Source organism: Schistocerca serialis, chromosome 2, assembly GCF_023864345.2.
Source record: "Schistocerca serialis cubense isolate TAMUIC-IGC-003099 chromosome 2, iqSchSeri2.2, whole genome shotgun sequence".
In the NCBI taxonomy this organism is placed as follows: Eukaryota; Metazoa; Arthropoda; class Insecta; order Orthoptera; family Acrididae; genus Schistocerca; species Schistocerca serialis.
Genome location: NC_064639.1, coordinates 424863130 through 424881192, shown reverse-complemented (window position 1 = coordinate 424881192; position 18063 = coordinate 424863130). Strand labels below are relative to the sequence as shown.

General features: G+C 37.3%; 1 protein-coding gene across 1 annotated transcript in view; it reads right to left on the bottom strand.

Moving 5' to 3' along the window:
* The window catches only part of LOC126456035 (uncharacterized), a 329352-nt gene that overhangs the window by 41171 nt on the left and 270118 nt on the right, over nt 1-18063 (bottom strand). Inside the window, exons 6-7 of the mRNA XM_050091791.1 lie at nt 3301-3420; nt 1362-1504 (exon numbers count right to left, since the gene is read on the bottom strand). Of these exons, the coding sequence (XP_049947748.1) occupies nt 1362-1504; nt 3301-3420 (263 nt within the window). The remainder of the gene's footprint in view (nt 1-1361; nt 1505-3300; nt 3421-18063) is intronic.

Here is an 18063-nt window from a genome sequence, read left to right as displayed (position 1 = left end):
CAGTAACCTTGGACCTGACTAACTTGAGAAACAGCTTAAAAGTTATTACCAAGCGATGTATTTTCATTTGTTATTTATTTTTATGTCTTCCTCTGTAATTAATATTCTTTGTTTGTAATTACATTTCTAATTAACTCTCCAATTGTTTACATCTCTCAGTTTTCCAATTTCCAGAATTTGAGGCCTTATTTGTGCATTCTACGTATTTAATTGGGTAAAGCACTAGCTATTTACTACCATTACATTTTAGTAACCAGATCCAAACTGTAATTAATTATGTAACTAAAATAATATGAGAGACATTATTGTAATTAAAGTTCAGAATGATTTTCTTATGGAAATCTAAAGATATTACTATAAAAGATTGTCATTCAATATTGTATTTTATACCTGATTTGGCTGTAACATCAGTTTCTTTACGTTTTGTAAATTTTAATTGTAACATCAAAATTGTACAAAATTAATAATGCTTTATTTCGGAAGCTATTGTTAAAATTCTACTTAAAGCAATGCAGTGATGTTGCAACAGTCAGTTTTTGAAGTTACTTTTGGAAGTCTAAGAGATCAGTGAAGTCTCTCTGTGTTTTGTTTACATGACGAGTGTGCAGTTCGGATGTTAATTAATGTCAATTAATGTGAACAAATTTTCTGAAGCATGATAATTTTGCATTCATTCATCAATGAATCGTTACACCGTCTTCTTAGCATTAATGGTTAGTATGTCTTACGTACGCCAGTCACTGAATTATTCAGTAGCCAAGTTCACTGTTCTCTGTGGTGCCCCCGTGTTGTCCTCTTTGAGAATTACAGTTGTGTCATCTGCAGACATGATGGTTCTGTGGGCATCTACATTCTGGCTCAAGTCAGTGATATACAGGACAAATTGCAGAGGTCACAGTATTGAGCCCTGAGGCACATCTTGCTTAACAGGTTTACTATCAAATAGGATTTCAGTTATTTAACTAAGGCGTACTTCACATTCACCTTCTGTATACAGCTGCTTGGGAATGATTCAATTTTTTTTTTGAGTCCATACTGTTCAGTTTTTATAAGCAATATTTTGTGATCAATGGTGTCAAAGAAATACATACTTGTCAATGAAACAAGAAATGTTACAATATTAAAATTCTTGAAATATTGTAACATTTTTCATGATTCAGAACTTATTTGTGCTGCAGAAGTCACAGGCTTGAATCATGAAGGAAAATCCACAAGAAATGCCAGATATGCATTAGGCTGACCAAACAAGCTGTTAGGGCCTGAAAAGTACAGGCAACAGGAAACATGAAGGTAGCAGACTGATGTAAAACAAGATCATCCATCCAATAACCTAATTAAGTATCAATAAGGAGGGTACTTACAGCTAGTCCAATATTTCCCAGAGTGACAACAGCAGTGGCACTGATACTTTCATTCACTAAATAGTTACCAAGTCTTGTCACTTCTTCAAGAACTTCCTCTGGGGAAGATTTTTGAATGCTCAGGCTCATGTTCACTGGAAATCCTACAATGTAAAGCAGAAATAAGGACCAGGCATTCTGTATGGTGAAACATTCTTGTGCAGTTATATGTGAAACATAACACAATTTAAATTAAATTATTTTACTTTACTTGATAGGCTTTAGTCTCAGAATTTCAAAATAAAGAACAAATTTTTCTTAGCAGATACAGGTATCCAACATTTGGCCATGAAGCTGACAAAATGAAAATTTATGAAGATCCTAATCCATTCACACAAATTGATATTATATGTGTAGAATATAAAAAAAGAAAGTGACCAAAAAAGGTAAGCTCTGTTCTCATAAAAAGCACAACAGTTTGCTGCATCATAAAAAATATGATTTCAATTTTGATAACAATATTTTAGTTTTATAAGAATACCTCATCAGCAATCAGTTTTGGTTTACACTGCCATCATCTTGTATATGTTGTGAACAAAAAATTTACAATGTGAGAGACAAAGATGGAACATTTTCAAGTTCACTACAAAGATAGCAACAGAGAAAGTTTCTTTCATTTGCAAAATTTTATCCCACGTTTTTGTGAAGCTTTATGTTATACATACTTCTAGTTTCTAAAGTACAACGGTGTACATTCATACTTCATAATTATACCTTCCAAAGACATTGTTAATTCTACATACGGGCCATGATACAAGCTGCATAGCACACTCATTGTGTAGTAATTGCACACAGAATTGGAGAAATAATTCTGCATATCAGTACCCTAAATAAATAATTGTTGACTACTCATTTCACGCACTTAGGGATTGGATGTTGAAAAATCATCTCCTAGTGGGCACCTGAACTATAAACAGAATGATCCACCCAGATCATGTGACCTGTATACATTTCTTCACTACATATTCCTTACCCATCTTGCCCCCATCTCAAGTGCTGGTTACCACAGCACTGTCTATCTGCAGCTGCCACACTGAATGTTGTATGAAATTAATGAGAGATTGATCTATCAAATAAGAAATGAAAATTCCACATTTCTATATTCTTCTAGAGGAAACTGGATTGTAGGACTATAGGAATGTGTTTACAAAACTGTTACTTTTTCCTTTTGCAGTGTCTGCTTTGTAAATCTATTCCTAATATAAGTGCTCTCTAAACCTTTAAATTCTGAGTGGAATGTAATAAAGATAGGTTGGACACTGATGGTGGATGCATGTTTATATCTGTAAATAATACAATAACTCTTGTACAGTTAGTACAGATTCTGGATATGAAACAAGGTAAATAATGTGAAAGATGGTTCAACCAAGGTAACTAGGTGATTCTACAGCCCCCCTCCCCTCCTTCCAATCTCAGGAACCACAGTGATGCAACATATCAGAAAGTTATTGAAGACAGTCATGAATAAATTATCTGATGTAGTTGTGTTAGGGAGAGATTTCAGCTGATCAGCTGTAGCCTGGAAGGTCCAAAAGGTAAGAGTAGGTAGTAGGGACAGGAATTCATGTGATATACATTACTAAATGGCTAAAGCAGTGCACAGTCCCAGTAGCAAATTTTTAAATTCCGCCAATAATTATATGAAACATATATACAAAAACCTCAAGAAAAATATAACAAAAAGTAGGAAAACTTACAAAGGATCAGTGCTTGATAATGGGATTGGCAGTTCATGCTTAACATGATGAAATACAACGTATTGTGGATAAATAGGCGTAAATGACATAACATTTAATTATGCAGTACTCTGAAAATTACTGGAAACAGTCACATCCATTAGTATCTGGGAATATTCTAGTAACAAAAGTAATTTAGAGAGGGAGGGAGGGAGAGATCATACCTGCTTCTCTAGCCATCATTTTCAGCTCATTTAAGTTGGGTGAAAATGCGTATAATGACTTCCATAAGCTGCTTCTGAATGGTTTTATGGACTTTGAGACATCTGTAGGTTCAAACCAAACTGGAAAAAAAGATGTCCCCATTTCAGTTAGGCGACAGAACTGTAAAAATTACTCAAAAAGTAAAGTACATTATTAGACAAGTAAATCCAATAAACAACTGAACGATGGCTAATTGTATAAAAAGGAAAATTCCCTTTTGGAAACTGTACAATGACAACACAGAATTGGGGACTAGTACTGTAAATTCTGAAGATGAAAGTTTAGAAATGTTAATAGGCACATATAAAAGTACATATATTAACCAAGATATTAGTGACCAAGGGCAATGCATCACCACCAAATACTGAAACTCTTTTAGCACAAATACTGAAACTCTTTGAGCAACAGAAGACAGAAAAGTATTTAAGCTCCCATATAATTTTATAGCAGAAGGACAAATGAGAACAGGAAACATGATTTTTTTATTGTTTACACTACAGTGTAGTACATGAATAAATATTGTGTGTGTTATCAACTCTCCTTTCACACTGATGAATGTATTTCAATTTTCTTAGATCATGGACTTAATTTCAGGTTAACTGAATGTAACTGATAATAATTTTTTTAACAGTTTCATGCTATTGCCCATTTAAAGGTTAAAAAATCAGTACACAACTGGCTGTATGGGTGATGTCCGAAAGTTATTTTTTGGTTCCACAACAGTCACAGTGAGGGTGATTATGTCAATGACACAGCAAACAAATGCAGAAAGTACACTCTTCATAATAATTACAGATACTTATGCTGATGAACACTCATATAAAACATACAACTTTTATGGTGAAGGTGTTAACTGTTTTGGAACCACAAAAGTTGGCATTTTTGTAGGCACACACTTATCACACATGACATGTAATCTACTTCAAATAATTATTATTCCAACACAGAATCTACTTTGAAGAGGTGAGAAAATCAGAACAAGAGAAATTCATGTAACATGCCTCAGTTCAATACTGTTAACACAAAATTAGCAGAGTGATTCCATTCATTCAGTCAGTCACTCATCATATCTCACAGATCCCCTAAAACAAATACTCATTTCATTTCCTTCAGTGTTGATTATAGATCTAAAAGAAATATGTTCATGATTCATAAGTATTCATTAGATCTACAAACAAATTACACCCAGTATGAAACAGAAATAAAGAGGCCAGTCTTTGCACCCATTGATTAGGAGACCAATATAACATTTCCACCACACTAGATACTGACAAATGATATTGCAATATGGACCTTGAAATAAATGATAATCATCTTAAAATATGCTACACAACATTTTCCCTATTCAGCAGCTATGTATTTAATTCCTTCTCTTTTTTTTCATGTCATATTACATTAGGTACCGTGTAAATTTTTATGCCCATAAGGTAGGCGACTCATGGGAATGAAGAACATGTCAAAAAAAGTACATAACACTTACTATAAATAAATAAACAGTTCTTCTGAAGTTTTCATAATAAACAGAGACTCAACAGAATAACAAAATCACCAGTGCTGCATAATGTGTATGAGAGTGCTCCCTAAGAGCTTTGTAATCTCCCCAAAGTAGTCTGCAAATCATTTAGCATTTCATTAACTGCACTAAATTTGATATTGTTATCTGTCTTCATTTCCTCTAGTTTTGCCAAAATGACCTGAAAAACATTAGTCTTTACTGTTTCTTTACTGTCTACGATTTTACTCGGCTCAAACATGTCCTTACTGGATCCTGCAGCTTCCATTTCTACCTCACTTTTGCTTTCTTCCCTGTTCATTAATTAACAAGCACGTGAGTCCACAAACAACTTAACTTCACAAATAGTTTGTACTATCTTTCCTTTATGATGATGTATTTGTCAAGTCCTCCTCACTTTCATTAGATCCATTCCATCATTATTGGCAATGCATCATCACTGTTGGTATAAAGATACCTTGTTGGGCAACCTTCAGTTTTGATCCCAGTGGTCAAAAATTTATCTGTACATAAATTTCAAAAATCAACAAAATACAACAATTTCTGCAACAGATAAAACTTCATTATTAGCCAATTAATCATGGTTAATGCCCCCACTTGTAATCTCTCCCCTCCTTCCTCCTTCCATTTATTGTCCATATTAAACAATACCCTTTTCAAGTAATTAATAAGCTAAGTCTCTTATGATGATTTGTGTGGAGCAAAGATTACAATAATCTTCAAAGCTTCCTTAGCTTGCCATGTTGAGATGGATTCAGTTCTTCTTGTCTAGGGGTGTGATTCTTGAAGCTGAAAATCTAACATCAGGTCCTCACAGTTTGTTTGAACTAAATAAAATGGAAGAGTGTTGCAGAATTTTTTATGTAAATACATTTTCCATTGATTTTCTCACATTTTAGGGTATCATACAGTATATTTTATTGTCCTGCAAGGTACAAAGAATGCTGTCACAAACATCGATCAAAGAGAACTAACTGCAGGTCCAGAGAGGTTAGATGCACTACCTCAGGGCAGTGATATTGTTCTGGGCAACTCCATCGAGTTACATCCCCACAAGCTTACGCCTCTTCTCCTAAGGAGGAAGAGTGAAATAGAACATGTTAATGTTTCTCCCACTAAGCTTCAGGCACATTGCTGACAGAAGTGGCATGGCATGATGTGGCAGGGATGAGTGGGAGAGATGCGGTGCTGTAACGTACAGAAAGTTCTGATTGAGTGCTGTGTTGTTGATAGCTACACAAACAGAAGGTACAGAGCTTGGCTAGCTTTCGGAATGTATTTCCTTTTCCAAGCTTGTAGGAAAAACATGCACACATGGCCAGCTGATGGCTCAATGAGTTGGGCCTGGCCAGTCTCACTCTCAGTCATATGTTGACATTCAGCAAGTGTGTCTCAGAATAGTAGTGCAGCCACTCCACAGCAAGTGTTTTCCTCTACCAGTATTCTTGAAGTAATAAAGTGTTGTGATTGTTATGAACTGTGTGTTCTTGTAGTCAGAACACAATGGCAATGAGTAGGACCATTTTTCACATTCAGTATTTTGGTGTGCAGTTGCTTTTTGCATTGTTTTGTGACATTTTTCTCATTGTGACATTGAAGCTCTGCTTCAAACGTTGGTACAACAACAGATGGAAATTTCTTGCGGTCATGCAACAGGTCATGCCAACATTGCTTCCCCCCTCTCCCTTCATCACTGGCTAGGCTTCCCCTCCATTTCCACTGTTTGAGGAGGTGGCAGCAGATTGGAAAATGTCCAATCACTGCTTACAGCAACATTTCCAAGCCTTCCACATTACAGATGTGGAGGTATGTTGTGCACTGTTTTTGTCATGGACTTCTCCCATCTTGTATCACATGTTGTAGCAGTTGGCCTCATTACAGGAATCTTCTTCATTGTCTTTTCACAATTTATGCTCATTGTCATCTTTCTATTATTACTATTCTATTATTTTAAGCACTTGCTAAAAGATTCTTGAAAGAATATTTTGTGTGAATAACATATTTGTAAACAATAGCAGATTAATAGACCAAGCTGGTTTTATACCAGGAAGATGCTGTTGCAATCTGGACCTCGTTAACAACCTACATAGAGAGAGGATTCCAACAACAACTCAAAACATCTGCTGCATTTATTAAGTTCAGCCTATGACAGAGTTTAGAAAGAGGTTACTATCTTATTCCTTCATCTACTCTGTGAGATGCTCAGTGACAGTACACCTCAGTGAGAAGTCAAGTATTTATCTTAGCCCACAAAGTGGTCTACCACTTGGATCAGTACTAGCTCCTCTAATGTTTAATATACACATCTCAGATATACCATCAACAAAATCTCAGAAATTCATAATGCATATGATACTGCCCTGCCATCAGTACCTGAAATTCAAGATTTGCTCAAACTGAGGGTGTACTGGCAGAAGACCTTTGCATATTTAGCAAACATTTCAAACAATGGGGGCTCCAGCTGATTGTAAAGAAAAATGAAATCAAATCATTTCATCTTGACAACAGAGAAGCTCAAAGAGCACATTTAGTTCACTATGATAAAGTCAAATTGAAACATAATCCACACCCTACATACCTTGTTGAAACCCTCAACAGAACACTCAGCTTCAAACACCACCTCGGAAAATTATCAGCAAAAGTCAAAACTAGACCCAGCTGGATTCAGAAGCTGGCCAATACATCATGGGGTGTTACTGCTGAAACTTTAAGAATTGGCACAATAGCCCTCATACACCCAACAACAGAACACTTTGCTCCTGTCTGGATCAATAGCTTCCATACTAAGCTTGTCAACACACAGCTCAACCAGGCAATGTGAACCATAACTGGAACTATTACATAGAACACCTCTGTTACAGTGGCTACCATTACTAGGTAATACTGAACCTCCGCAGATTAGGTGACTGGCAGCTCTCAAACTGGAGTTGAAGAAATGTAATGCTGCCCATCCCTTCCCATTTATGTTGATTAAGATTTTCTTAAATGGCAGTGACTGAGATGAAGTCAAGACATCCACCTGTAGCAGTCACCAACCAACTCAATGAATTCAACTTCAATGATCACTAGACCTCACTTTGGCAAGATCAAAATGCCACAAACTCCGATCTCATGACAGAGCCAATATTTCCTATCTCCCAGAAGACAATGGTGCAATATCAACAAGAATCGCACAAACCATGGTATTTACACTAAGAGCCTAACTCAGTGTTGAGCTATGAATAATCCCCCCCCCCCTCCCCTCCCCGCAATATGCAATGGTTTTGAAGCTGAAGAGCAAACAGTCATCACCTGGTTCTTAACTTATTTATTGCAATGTGTGTAAATTCATTTGAATAAATAAATAAGTAGCTAAAATTTTTGTGATTGGAAGGAAGCTACTGAAAATGTTTGTTTCTGTTATTCAACAACATGGCACTATTGGTCTGCAAAATAAGAATATGACGAATTTTATTCAGTATATTTACATCTGCCAACGGCCTTGCCACAGTGGCAACAGTGATTCCCATCTGTTCACCTAAGTTAAGAACAGATGATTAGTGTTTTAGGGCGCACAACAATGAGGTTATCAGCGCCCGAAGTGAAGAACAGTAGGGCAGACCATACGGTCTGCTAAGTGCTGTTGTCAAGTGGGGTGCACTCAGCCCTTGTGAGGCAAACTGATGAGCTATCTGATCGAGAAGTAGCAGTTCCAGTCTCGTAAACAGACATACGGCTGGGAGAGCAGTGTGCTTACCACATGCCCCTCTATATCTGCATCCAGTGACACCTATGAGCTGAGGAAAGCACAATCAACAGTCAGTACCTTTGGGCCTTCATGGCCTGTTCGGGAGGAGTTTGGTTTTTAAGAACAGAGTGAGACCTCGTTTCTCCTGTTGGACCCACCTGGTAATCACTTCCCCAGAGTTTTTAGTTTTACATTTACGTCTACACCCATACTCCATCTTATGTCCGCCCCGGTAGCTCAGTGGTCAGCGTGACAGACTGTCAATCCTAAGGGCCCGGGTTCGATTCCCGGCTGGGTCGGAAATTTTCTCCGCCCAGGGACTGGGTGTTGTGTTGTCCTAATCATCATCATTTCATCCTCATCGACGCGCAGGTCGCCGAAGTGGCGTCAAATCGAAAGACCTGCACCAGGCGAACGGTCTACCCGACGGGAGGCCCTAGCCACACGACATTTCCATTTTTACTCCATCTTATGGATATGGCAAAGTTATTTCATGTACCACTGTTATTTAGCCTCTTTCATGTTCAGCCACAAATGGGGTGCAGGAAGAACAACTGCTGGTAAGCCTCCATATGAATGGCAATCTTTCCAATTTCATCTTCATTGTGTTCTTGTGAGATGTATGTAACAGAAAACAATATGTTAGTTGATTTCTAGTAATGAACATTCTTGCAACAGTAAATCACCCCATGGTACACACCGTTCTTTTAGTTTCAACAGTGGTAAATATGCTGAGAGGCAATAGTTAACACACAGAGTTCTTTTTAATATACTTCTGCAGGACACTCTTGAATTAACATCACAAATAGTTTGTATTAAATATATTTGGATAATGTTATCATATTTTATGGTAACTCATAAGAATAAGCTTCAGCACAACATAATGGAATTAAATAAATAAAAATACACCAGCTGTTTTTATTGTAACATCTCTTAGATCTGACTAAGCCACATGAGATCCTTTATCAATACCTACTGTTCTAGAGTGATGTCTTTGTTCCCTTGCCTGGTAACTACATGAGTTGACTGTAATCTGAATCCATTTTAGCAAACTAATAGTTTCTCTCAAGCGATAAATTTTATTGATTATGAAATACAAGTCCTTGAAGTTTATTCTGAATTGGAAATGTTTCATTAGTAATTGCATGCCATAATTTATTTGCTTAATATAAAGGTGTTTTGATTTTTGTATGCATGAAAAATGTATGAATTTATGTGCAGCTTTTATTCTGGGACAAAATGCAAAAGTGGGCATGTACAGTTCGTTGACCTGTGTGACGAATTTTATTTTTTATGATTTTTGCCTCATATGGACACAAATCCAGTTAGACTTTACATGAGATCATGTTATTGCAGAAGAGTCATTTAGCCCATTAAGGAAAACTGAAACTTGCATGCCAGATTTAAAATACATTGCATGCCAGTGGGTAATTGAGCTGTCCTATAAATCACACACAATAGTTACAAATGCACTTGGACTTAATGCACTGAGTTGGAAGTTAATTTTGAGACAAGTACTGATTTTGACCAAAAAAAAGTTTATTTAAAATATTGAGGTTCAGTTTCAATTGAGACACAGATCACCATGTTGATTACATTGCCTAGCAACACTTTAACGCATCTTAATTTATCAGAATGATTTGTGATGCAGTAAGTCCCATTACACACACAAAATGTTACGCTTGACTGCATGAGAGTATGAGAGTGTTTTTCTTTCTGTAAATGCCAATAAATTAGTGGTTCCAAAAGTTTAATCACCAACTGTTGCGTAACTTCATTGTATCACTACAGAACTTAGCATATCGTGTCTCTTCATCAAGAGATCTCAAGAAGCTGGGACAAACAAGAACAAACAAGAAGACAACTAGAAGAAGAGGTATTGGTATACCACTAAGGGACAGCAACATAGTGCTTCATAAGCATGAAGGCCTGTGCATGAGCTATGGCAAGGAGGTTGGTTGAGCATCCAATGCAGTACTGGGAGTTGCAGCCAACATTTTGCTGATGGCTCCATGTACTGACCAAAGCACTGGCTTCAGCAGCTGGGTCAGTTTGGAGTATCAAGTGGGATGGGTTGACCATTAACAGTGCAGCCTCACTGTTGGAGTGGCTGTTTGCTTCTTTCTTGGACAGCAGCATGTCACAGGCTGGAATCTGAGTCCCTGCCTAGTCGGCAGAAGACCTATGGCAGTTTTAGTATCATCAAGAAACAATGTGGAAACTGCAGTGAGAAACAATGTGGAAACTGCAGTGAGGATCTGCTTTACACCAGTTAGATGCCAGGGAGGGGATTTTAGGAAAATACCTGTGTTCTGCCATAAGGTTCTGCCATCCTAGTTATTCAGACAAGTTTTGCTGTAGTGTTGTGTGGGTGCCCTCTAATAAGCAAGAGATTTCTTCTCATTAGATTTTTATAAAGTTGTGCCTCAAATATGGCAGAGGATTGCATCGTCTGTATGCAGCCAATAGTTTGGTGAACAGACATTGTCCTTATGTAATCTATTTTTGGTCTATTCTTTATTTTCTGTTTTACTGGCTGAATAAATATTTGATCTGCTTTGTGTGTTTAAATTCAGTTTTAATTCTGTGTGCTTGTCAAAACAGTATTTAAAAGCTTAAAGACTTTTGGTTTGTTTCAGGCAGCCTCTTACTGTTTATAAGCCTTAAAAATCTAAGGAATCTTAAAGGTAATCCAGCAGAGAGGCTTGTTTCCTGAAGGTTTCTGTTCAAAAGTTGCTTGCTAAGTTTTGGCAACACATTTGAAACGTAGTTGGCTACCTGAAGCACATAATGAAATTCTGATATTCTCTGTTTTGGTAATTTAATCTGACTGCTGTCATGACTAGTTGTCAAAAGCTATTTTAATTTGGCTTATGATGGTTGCTAACTAATATGAGCTACCAATTGTAATAGTTTTAAAATTGTATTTTAACACATGGTCACTGTGAGGGCACTTCTGTGTTTCTTTATCATGTTGTGTTTAAGGAGGCTAATCATTGCAGTTCTTTTTCATATTTTATTCTGAGTATTTAAATGAGCAGAAAAGTTAATAGGATGTAAATTGCTTTTCTAAAGTGTCCGCCTGGAACATTAAGAGAACTAAAACTTTTATTGTTTTTATGTTTGATCTTGTTGTTAAATAAACTTATCAAAACTGTATCAAATTATTTGATCCAGCACTTAAACACTTGCCAACATAGCTCCTTACCATTTCACTGACTACATTCACATTATGAATAAAAATTTATTGCAGTGTTTCAGTAGGTGGAGGAGGAGAAGATTAGTGCTTAATGTCCCATTGACAACGAGGTCATTAGAGACTGAGCACAAGCTCATATTAGGGAAGGATTTGGAAGGAAATTGGCCATGCCCTTTCAAAGGAATCATCCCAGAATTTGCCTGAAATGATTTAGGGAAATCAAGTAAAACCTAAATCAGGATGGCCAGAGACAGGTTTGAACCATTGTCCTCCCAAATGCGAGTCCAGTGGGCTAACCACTGCGCTACCCAGCTCAGTCATTTCAGTAGGTCTGTTGCATGTTTTTCTCAATCAAATTTATCATTAACATTACAATGCCAAGATTTAGCATTCTCAACTTCTTCTGTATATTCATCTACATATATACTCAGCAGGACAGTGGTGTAAGGCAGTGGGTACCTTGTACCACTGTACCCATTCCTTTCCTGTTCCACTCACAAATGGAGTGAGGGAAAAATGACTATTTATGTGCCTCTATACAAGCCCTGATTTCTCCTATTTTGTGTTCATGGTCCTCACAAGATGTGTGTGTTGGCGGCAGTAGAATCATTCTGCAGTCTGTTCCAAATACCAGTTCTTGAAACTTTCTAAATAACGATTCAGGAAAAGACCATCACCTTCCTCCCAGGGATTCCCATTTAAGTTGAGTAACACTCCACATCTTGATTAAACTTACTAGTAACAAGCCTAGCAGCACACATCTGAATTGCTTTGATGATTTTGTAACACATACCAAGATGGAGAAGTATCACCAGGTATTTTCTCTGGAAAACGGCAACTGGCCAGAAAGACTGAGTGGATGGCAATTAACCATACACAAATATGAAAGGACAAGCCAAGAGGAATTCTAACATGAAGCCAAGAATTGCCAACAGTATGCAAACAAAAGCAGAATATGAAACTATGAAAAATAACCTAGAACAAATCAGTTACTGTGTGTAAATAGCAATGTCAGCAACTAGAAAGCTTCAGATACATCAGCACGACTGGTCAAGGAACACATGTGCAATATCCTCATTGCCTAAGCTGTCAGAGGGTCTTGCAGTGGATTAGGTGTCCACACCATCCTCATTACAGCTGTGAAACCATACAACTCTGAACAATCAATGCTGGTTCATTCATCTCAGTACTGATGTCCAAATCCAGTAACAATACTAAATCAGAAATGACCAGACCTGCATTTTTACTGTTGGGAGCAATGGGGAGCATCATACAGGTTGCCCTGACAGTGGCTTCAACAGCATCTTGAGTTCCAGGTTTATCATCCCTGTGGCACCTTGTTCATTTGCTGACTGGTCCATTTCAGGCTACAGTAGCTGCTGAGGCAATGGAGTATGTCAGTGACAGTAGTATTGGAGAAAATGACTCAACCTATGTGGGTTGTCAATTGTAAAGGGACACCCTCCTCTGGCGTTACTTTTTCTCAACAGAAGTAATCAACACCAGAAATACCTTCAAATTTTGAATAAATTAATATTCTTTCTGCTGTTTTTCTAAAAAGAATTTCATATGATTTTGTACATGATGTATTATATTTCAGCATAAAATCTTTAAAAATAAATTGCTTTGTTTTCTCTGTTACAATCAATATGCACTAGCTCTGAATGTACAGTTGACATTTTTTGAGAAATATTGGAAATTACAAAATATCTGGCACACTTAAAATTTCTATTTTTAATTATGCAGTTTGGCACTGATTATTATTTATAATTCTGGATTCATTTATAAAGTAATAATATAAATTAACAGAAATTAATTTGTCAAGAAAATTTGTAAATCCTTTGGAATATTGTTATTACCGCAGAGTGAAGTAGTAGATGATGTGATCGGACGTGTTTTTGTAATTTGAAATAACAATGTAATTTTGGCTTTGTTAATGTGAAAATTCAAAAGACAGTGTGATACAGAAAAATGTGAGAAAATAAATTATTGTGAAGAAAACAAAAAATCTGAACAGGCTTACTTCAAAACTTATGATGTCACTTGGAACCATGAGAACCTATAACGTCAAAAATTTCAGCTTCAAGAATCAGCCACTAGATGTGAAGAACTGGAACCAACTATGAGAAAAGAAGGTAAGTTAAAAGTTTATTATAAATCTTACACCTCTCAAAACTTATTAAAAGACTTAACCATAAATACAGTGACAAGCAACAAATGATGTGAGGGGTCGATTACAAGTGGTGTTTGCAGTTTATGTACGAATGTAATTCTGCTCACATGAAGAAAGAAGACCGAGGGCTCCCCAACAAAGTAAACAGTATCAACAGTGACAAGGTACTACCAACAATGATGGACGGGATCGAATGAAAGAGGACTTTACAACTACAACAAGAAACATCAAAAAAGAAAGATAAGTACAAACTATTTGTGATGTTAAGTTGTTTGTGGACTTGTGTACTTGTCACCATAATGAATAGAGACGAGGGTAGGAGTGATGCAGAAGTGAAAGTTGTAGGACCCAGCCATGACATGTCTGAGATGAGTGAAATTGTAGTCAGTAAAGAAACACAAAAACTTATATTTTGCAGCTAATTATGCCAAAACTAGAGGAAATGAAGATCGATAACAATAGCAAATTTAGTGCAGACAATGGTCAGTTAACTGAAATAAGAACAGATAACAATAGCAAATTTAATGCAGTTAATGACAAGTTAACTGAAATGAGATAATGATAGCAAATTTACCTCACTACAAGGACAATTAAATGACCTGAAAACTGAAAACAATAGTAAAATGTATAGGGTACAATATCAAATGGACCAATTTATTAATCAAGTTTCAGAGCTAAAAAATGGGTTGTCAGAGGGGTTAAAGTGTGAATGTATGAGCTGATGTTTTAGAAAATAAATTAATTGTTTTGGAAAATGAGCTAGTAAGTGAATCAGGAGGACAATTGAAGAATGTTAATGATGTCAGAGTTGAACAGAAAGCCTTAGCAGAAAAAAATGGAACAAAACATCGCCAGTTTATACAAAAAAGTTTTGGATGTTGACAGTCACAGATCACTGCTCACTCTATCCATCTCATTGTTTATGTATATAGAGACCAAATATGGTCCTGTCACACTTCCCTGGTGTACATAAAGTCTGGAAACACTTTCAATTATTTATTGCACAAGAACTAAATATTGTGCAGATGTGATACATATTGCATTTTGAAGAGAAACTCTGAAAGTTTTTTGTACGCACATTCAATATGCGAACCATGAGTGACCTGGCAGATGTTAATACGGTAATCAAATTCTTGCCATACCCATCCCAGCATGGCATTGTTGACTGTGGCAGTCACTTCCCATATTCTCTCTCAGAGCTCTGCTACATCACACAGTAGAGGTGGTACATACACCAGAGCTTTAAGGTGTCCCCCCCCCCAGAAAAACATTACACAGAGTGAGATCTGGTGATCAGGAGGCCATTACAAGAAACAGCTGTTCCCTTCTGTAGCATGGCTGATCCATCGACGCAGCAGCTCCGTGCTCAGTTACCCATGAACTTCACGATGAAAATGCAATGGTGCCCCATCCTGCTGAAAGATGAACAGAGTGTCCGATTGCATTTGAGGCATCAGCAATTGCTGCAACATGTCCAAATAGGAATATCCATTGACAGTGCTCTCGGCAAAGAAGAATGGCCCTTACAGTTTTTGACATGACAAGGCACAAAAAACATTTACTTTTGGGGAATCATGCTCAAATTCAATGCATTCATGGGGATGCTTTGTACCCCAGATTCGACAATTATGCCTGATCACTTTCCCATTAGTGTGAAAAGTGGCTTCATCACTAAAGATTAAGGGATCAACAAGGCCATCCTCACCCTCATTAAATTGCATCAACTGTGAACAAAACTCAAAATGCTTGTCTTTGTCGCTATCAGCGAGGTTCTGCACTAGCTCCAATTTGAATAGTTTCATAGACACATTCTGTCTTAAGACTTTCCACAATGTCATTGGAGCTATTTTGGGTTCATGGGATGCACGACACACCAATTTCTTTGGACTCTTTATGAATGTCTCTCGCACGTGCTCCACATTCACTTCACTCACACTGGGACATCCACTTCTCTTTGCCGGGCACAAGCAACCCATCGTAATGAATTTGTTGTGCCACTGGTAAATGGCCTTCCTTTTTGGTGGCTTCTTACCACACTTGTTTCTAAACATTCGTTGAACAACTGTAGCACACTTGTTTTTGTCGAACTCCAACACACAGAAAGCTCGTTCCACACCTGAACTCACCATGGTTGAGACTAGCACTGACTATCGGCAAATTACCAACTACACTGTAATGGTATACATGAAAAAAACTATCATGGTTTCTCTTCAAAATGACATATTTATGATGTACACCCTGTATATGAGGACCAATCTAATATGCTGGACCATTGTTAACAGTCTACAGTATGACAGTGCGTGAGGAAAGGGCAAGTTGAATTTTGCCCGAGTGATGCTTTCTAAATCTGTGTTAATTTGAGGATAGAAGCTTTTCTCTCTCAAGAAAATGTATTATATTCAAACTTTGAATAAGCACAAGAACTCAGCAGCAAACTGATGTTAAGGATGTTGGACTGTAATTTTGCATTTGTTCTTTTGCCCCTTATATATAGGGGAGTTACATGCATTTCTTGGGAGGACGACGGTTCAATCCCGTGCCCGGCCATCCTGATTTAGGTTTTCCGTGATTTCCCTAAATCACTCCAGGCAAATGCCGGGATGGTTCCTTTGAGAGGGCATGGCTGATTTCCTTCCCCATCCTTCCCTAATCCGATGAGACCGACGACCTCGCTGCTTGGTGTCCTTCCCCAAACAACCACCCACCCCCCCCCCCCCCCCCCCCGCCCCCCATGCATTTCGTCCAGTCATCTGGGACTTGGACTTTCTGCTGGGACAGAGTGCACAATAAATGCAAGCTAAGTATGGAGAGGGGTTAATTTTCTCTGTAAAACAGATTTGAGATTCCATTCAGATTGGGTGATTTGTTTTCAGCTTTTTCAGTTGCTTCTAAACACCATAGATGCCTGTTTCTATGCACTCCACATAGGAGCCTGAACATTGGTCAAATGATGGTCGGCCTATACAATCTTCCTGTGCGAAGAATTTTTCTAAATGCAAAATTAGAATTTCAGTTTTCTTTTTGCTGCCTTCTATTGTGACACCAGATTGGTCTACAAGTGACTTAATAGATGTAGATGCCTTTGACACACTCAATGATTTTATATAGGACCACAGCTATCTAGATTTCTCAGCAATATCTTTTGCTAATGAATGACAGTATAAGTTAAATGCTGTAACACATTGATCTTTTTATAGATGCAATAATTTCTGGTAACTTTCACCTGTTGACATTTCAAAACAAGGATGCAACAATCTCCATTTTCTCAATATTTTCTTAATTTTGTTATTAAAGCACAGTGTGCTTTCTCTGTCCTTAACCGCTTACTCAGCACATACTTCTCCCCAGTGTGATTTACAATCAATTTATGTTTGAAACTTCCAAACAAATTAAAATTGAACTCAGTTGGTAGAGCACTTGCCCGTGAAAGGCAAAGGTCCCGAGTTCAAGTCTCGGTCTGGCACACAGTTTTAATCTGCCAGGAAGTTTCATATCAGCACACACTCTGCTTCAGAGTGAAAATCTCATTCTGGAATTTATAGTTTGCCAATAGTCCCTCTACATTCATCACACTGGAACTAAATGATATTCATGCATTATTTAAGCAGGATTTTAGTAACTGTTTATCTGCTCTTTCCAGCAAAAAATTCTCCTTGCTTTTGTGATGGATTAAATAACTTTAGTAACCATTGTGGCTACAAGGACATCTTGACTGTTAAAGTTACCTCAAACTAACATTGCATGATCAGGGTATTTCTGGGCTAATGAGTGAGGACTTACTTTGAATGATTCTACAACTGTTGCAGCAGAATTAGGTGGCCAGTAAATACACCCAATGATTAATTTGAATTCACTTGGGCTTGTTCCTTAAGTCCATATAACTTCACCAACAGGCTCAATTTTGACCTTCATAACATAACATTTTTGTCAATTGCAATTAATACTCTCCCTCCTTTGCAGCCTAACCCTTCTTCCTGATCCATATTCATGTAAATCTAAAGCATTCTTTTTTTCAGCCCTATGCAGTATCCAAAATTGGGGTGCATATAGGTTCAGTGATGCATTATGTTTGAGTACACTTGAATCTGTTGCTCACTTTTGAATCTGTTGT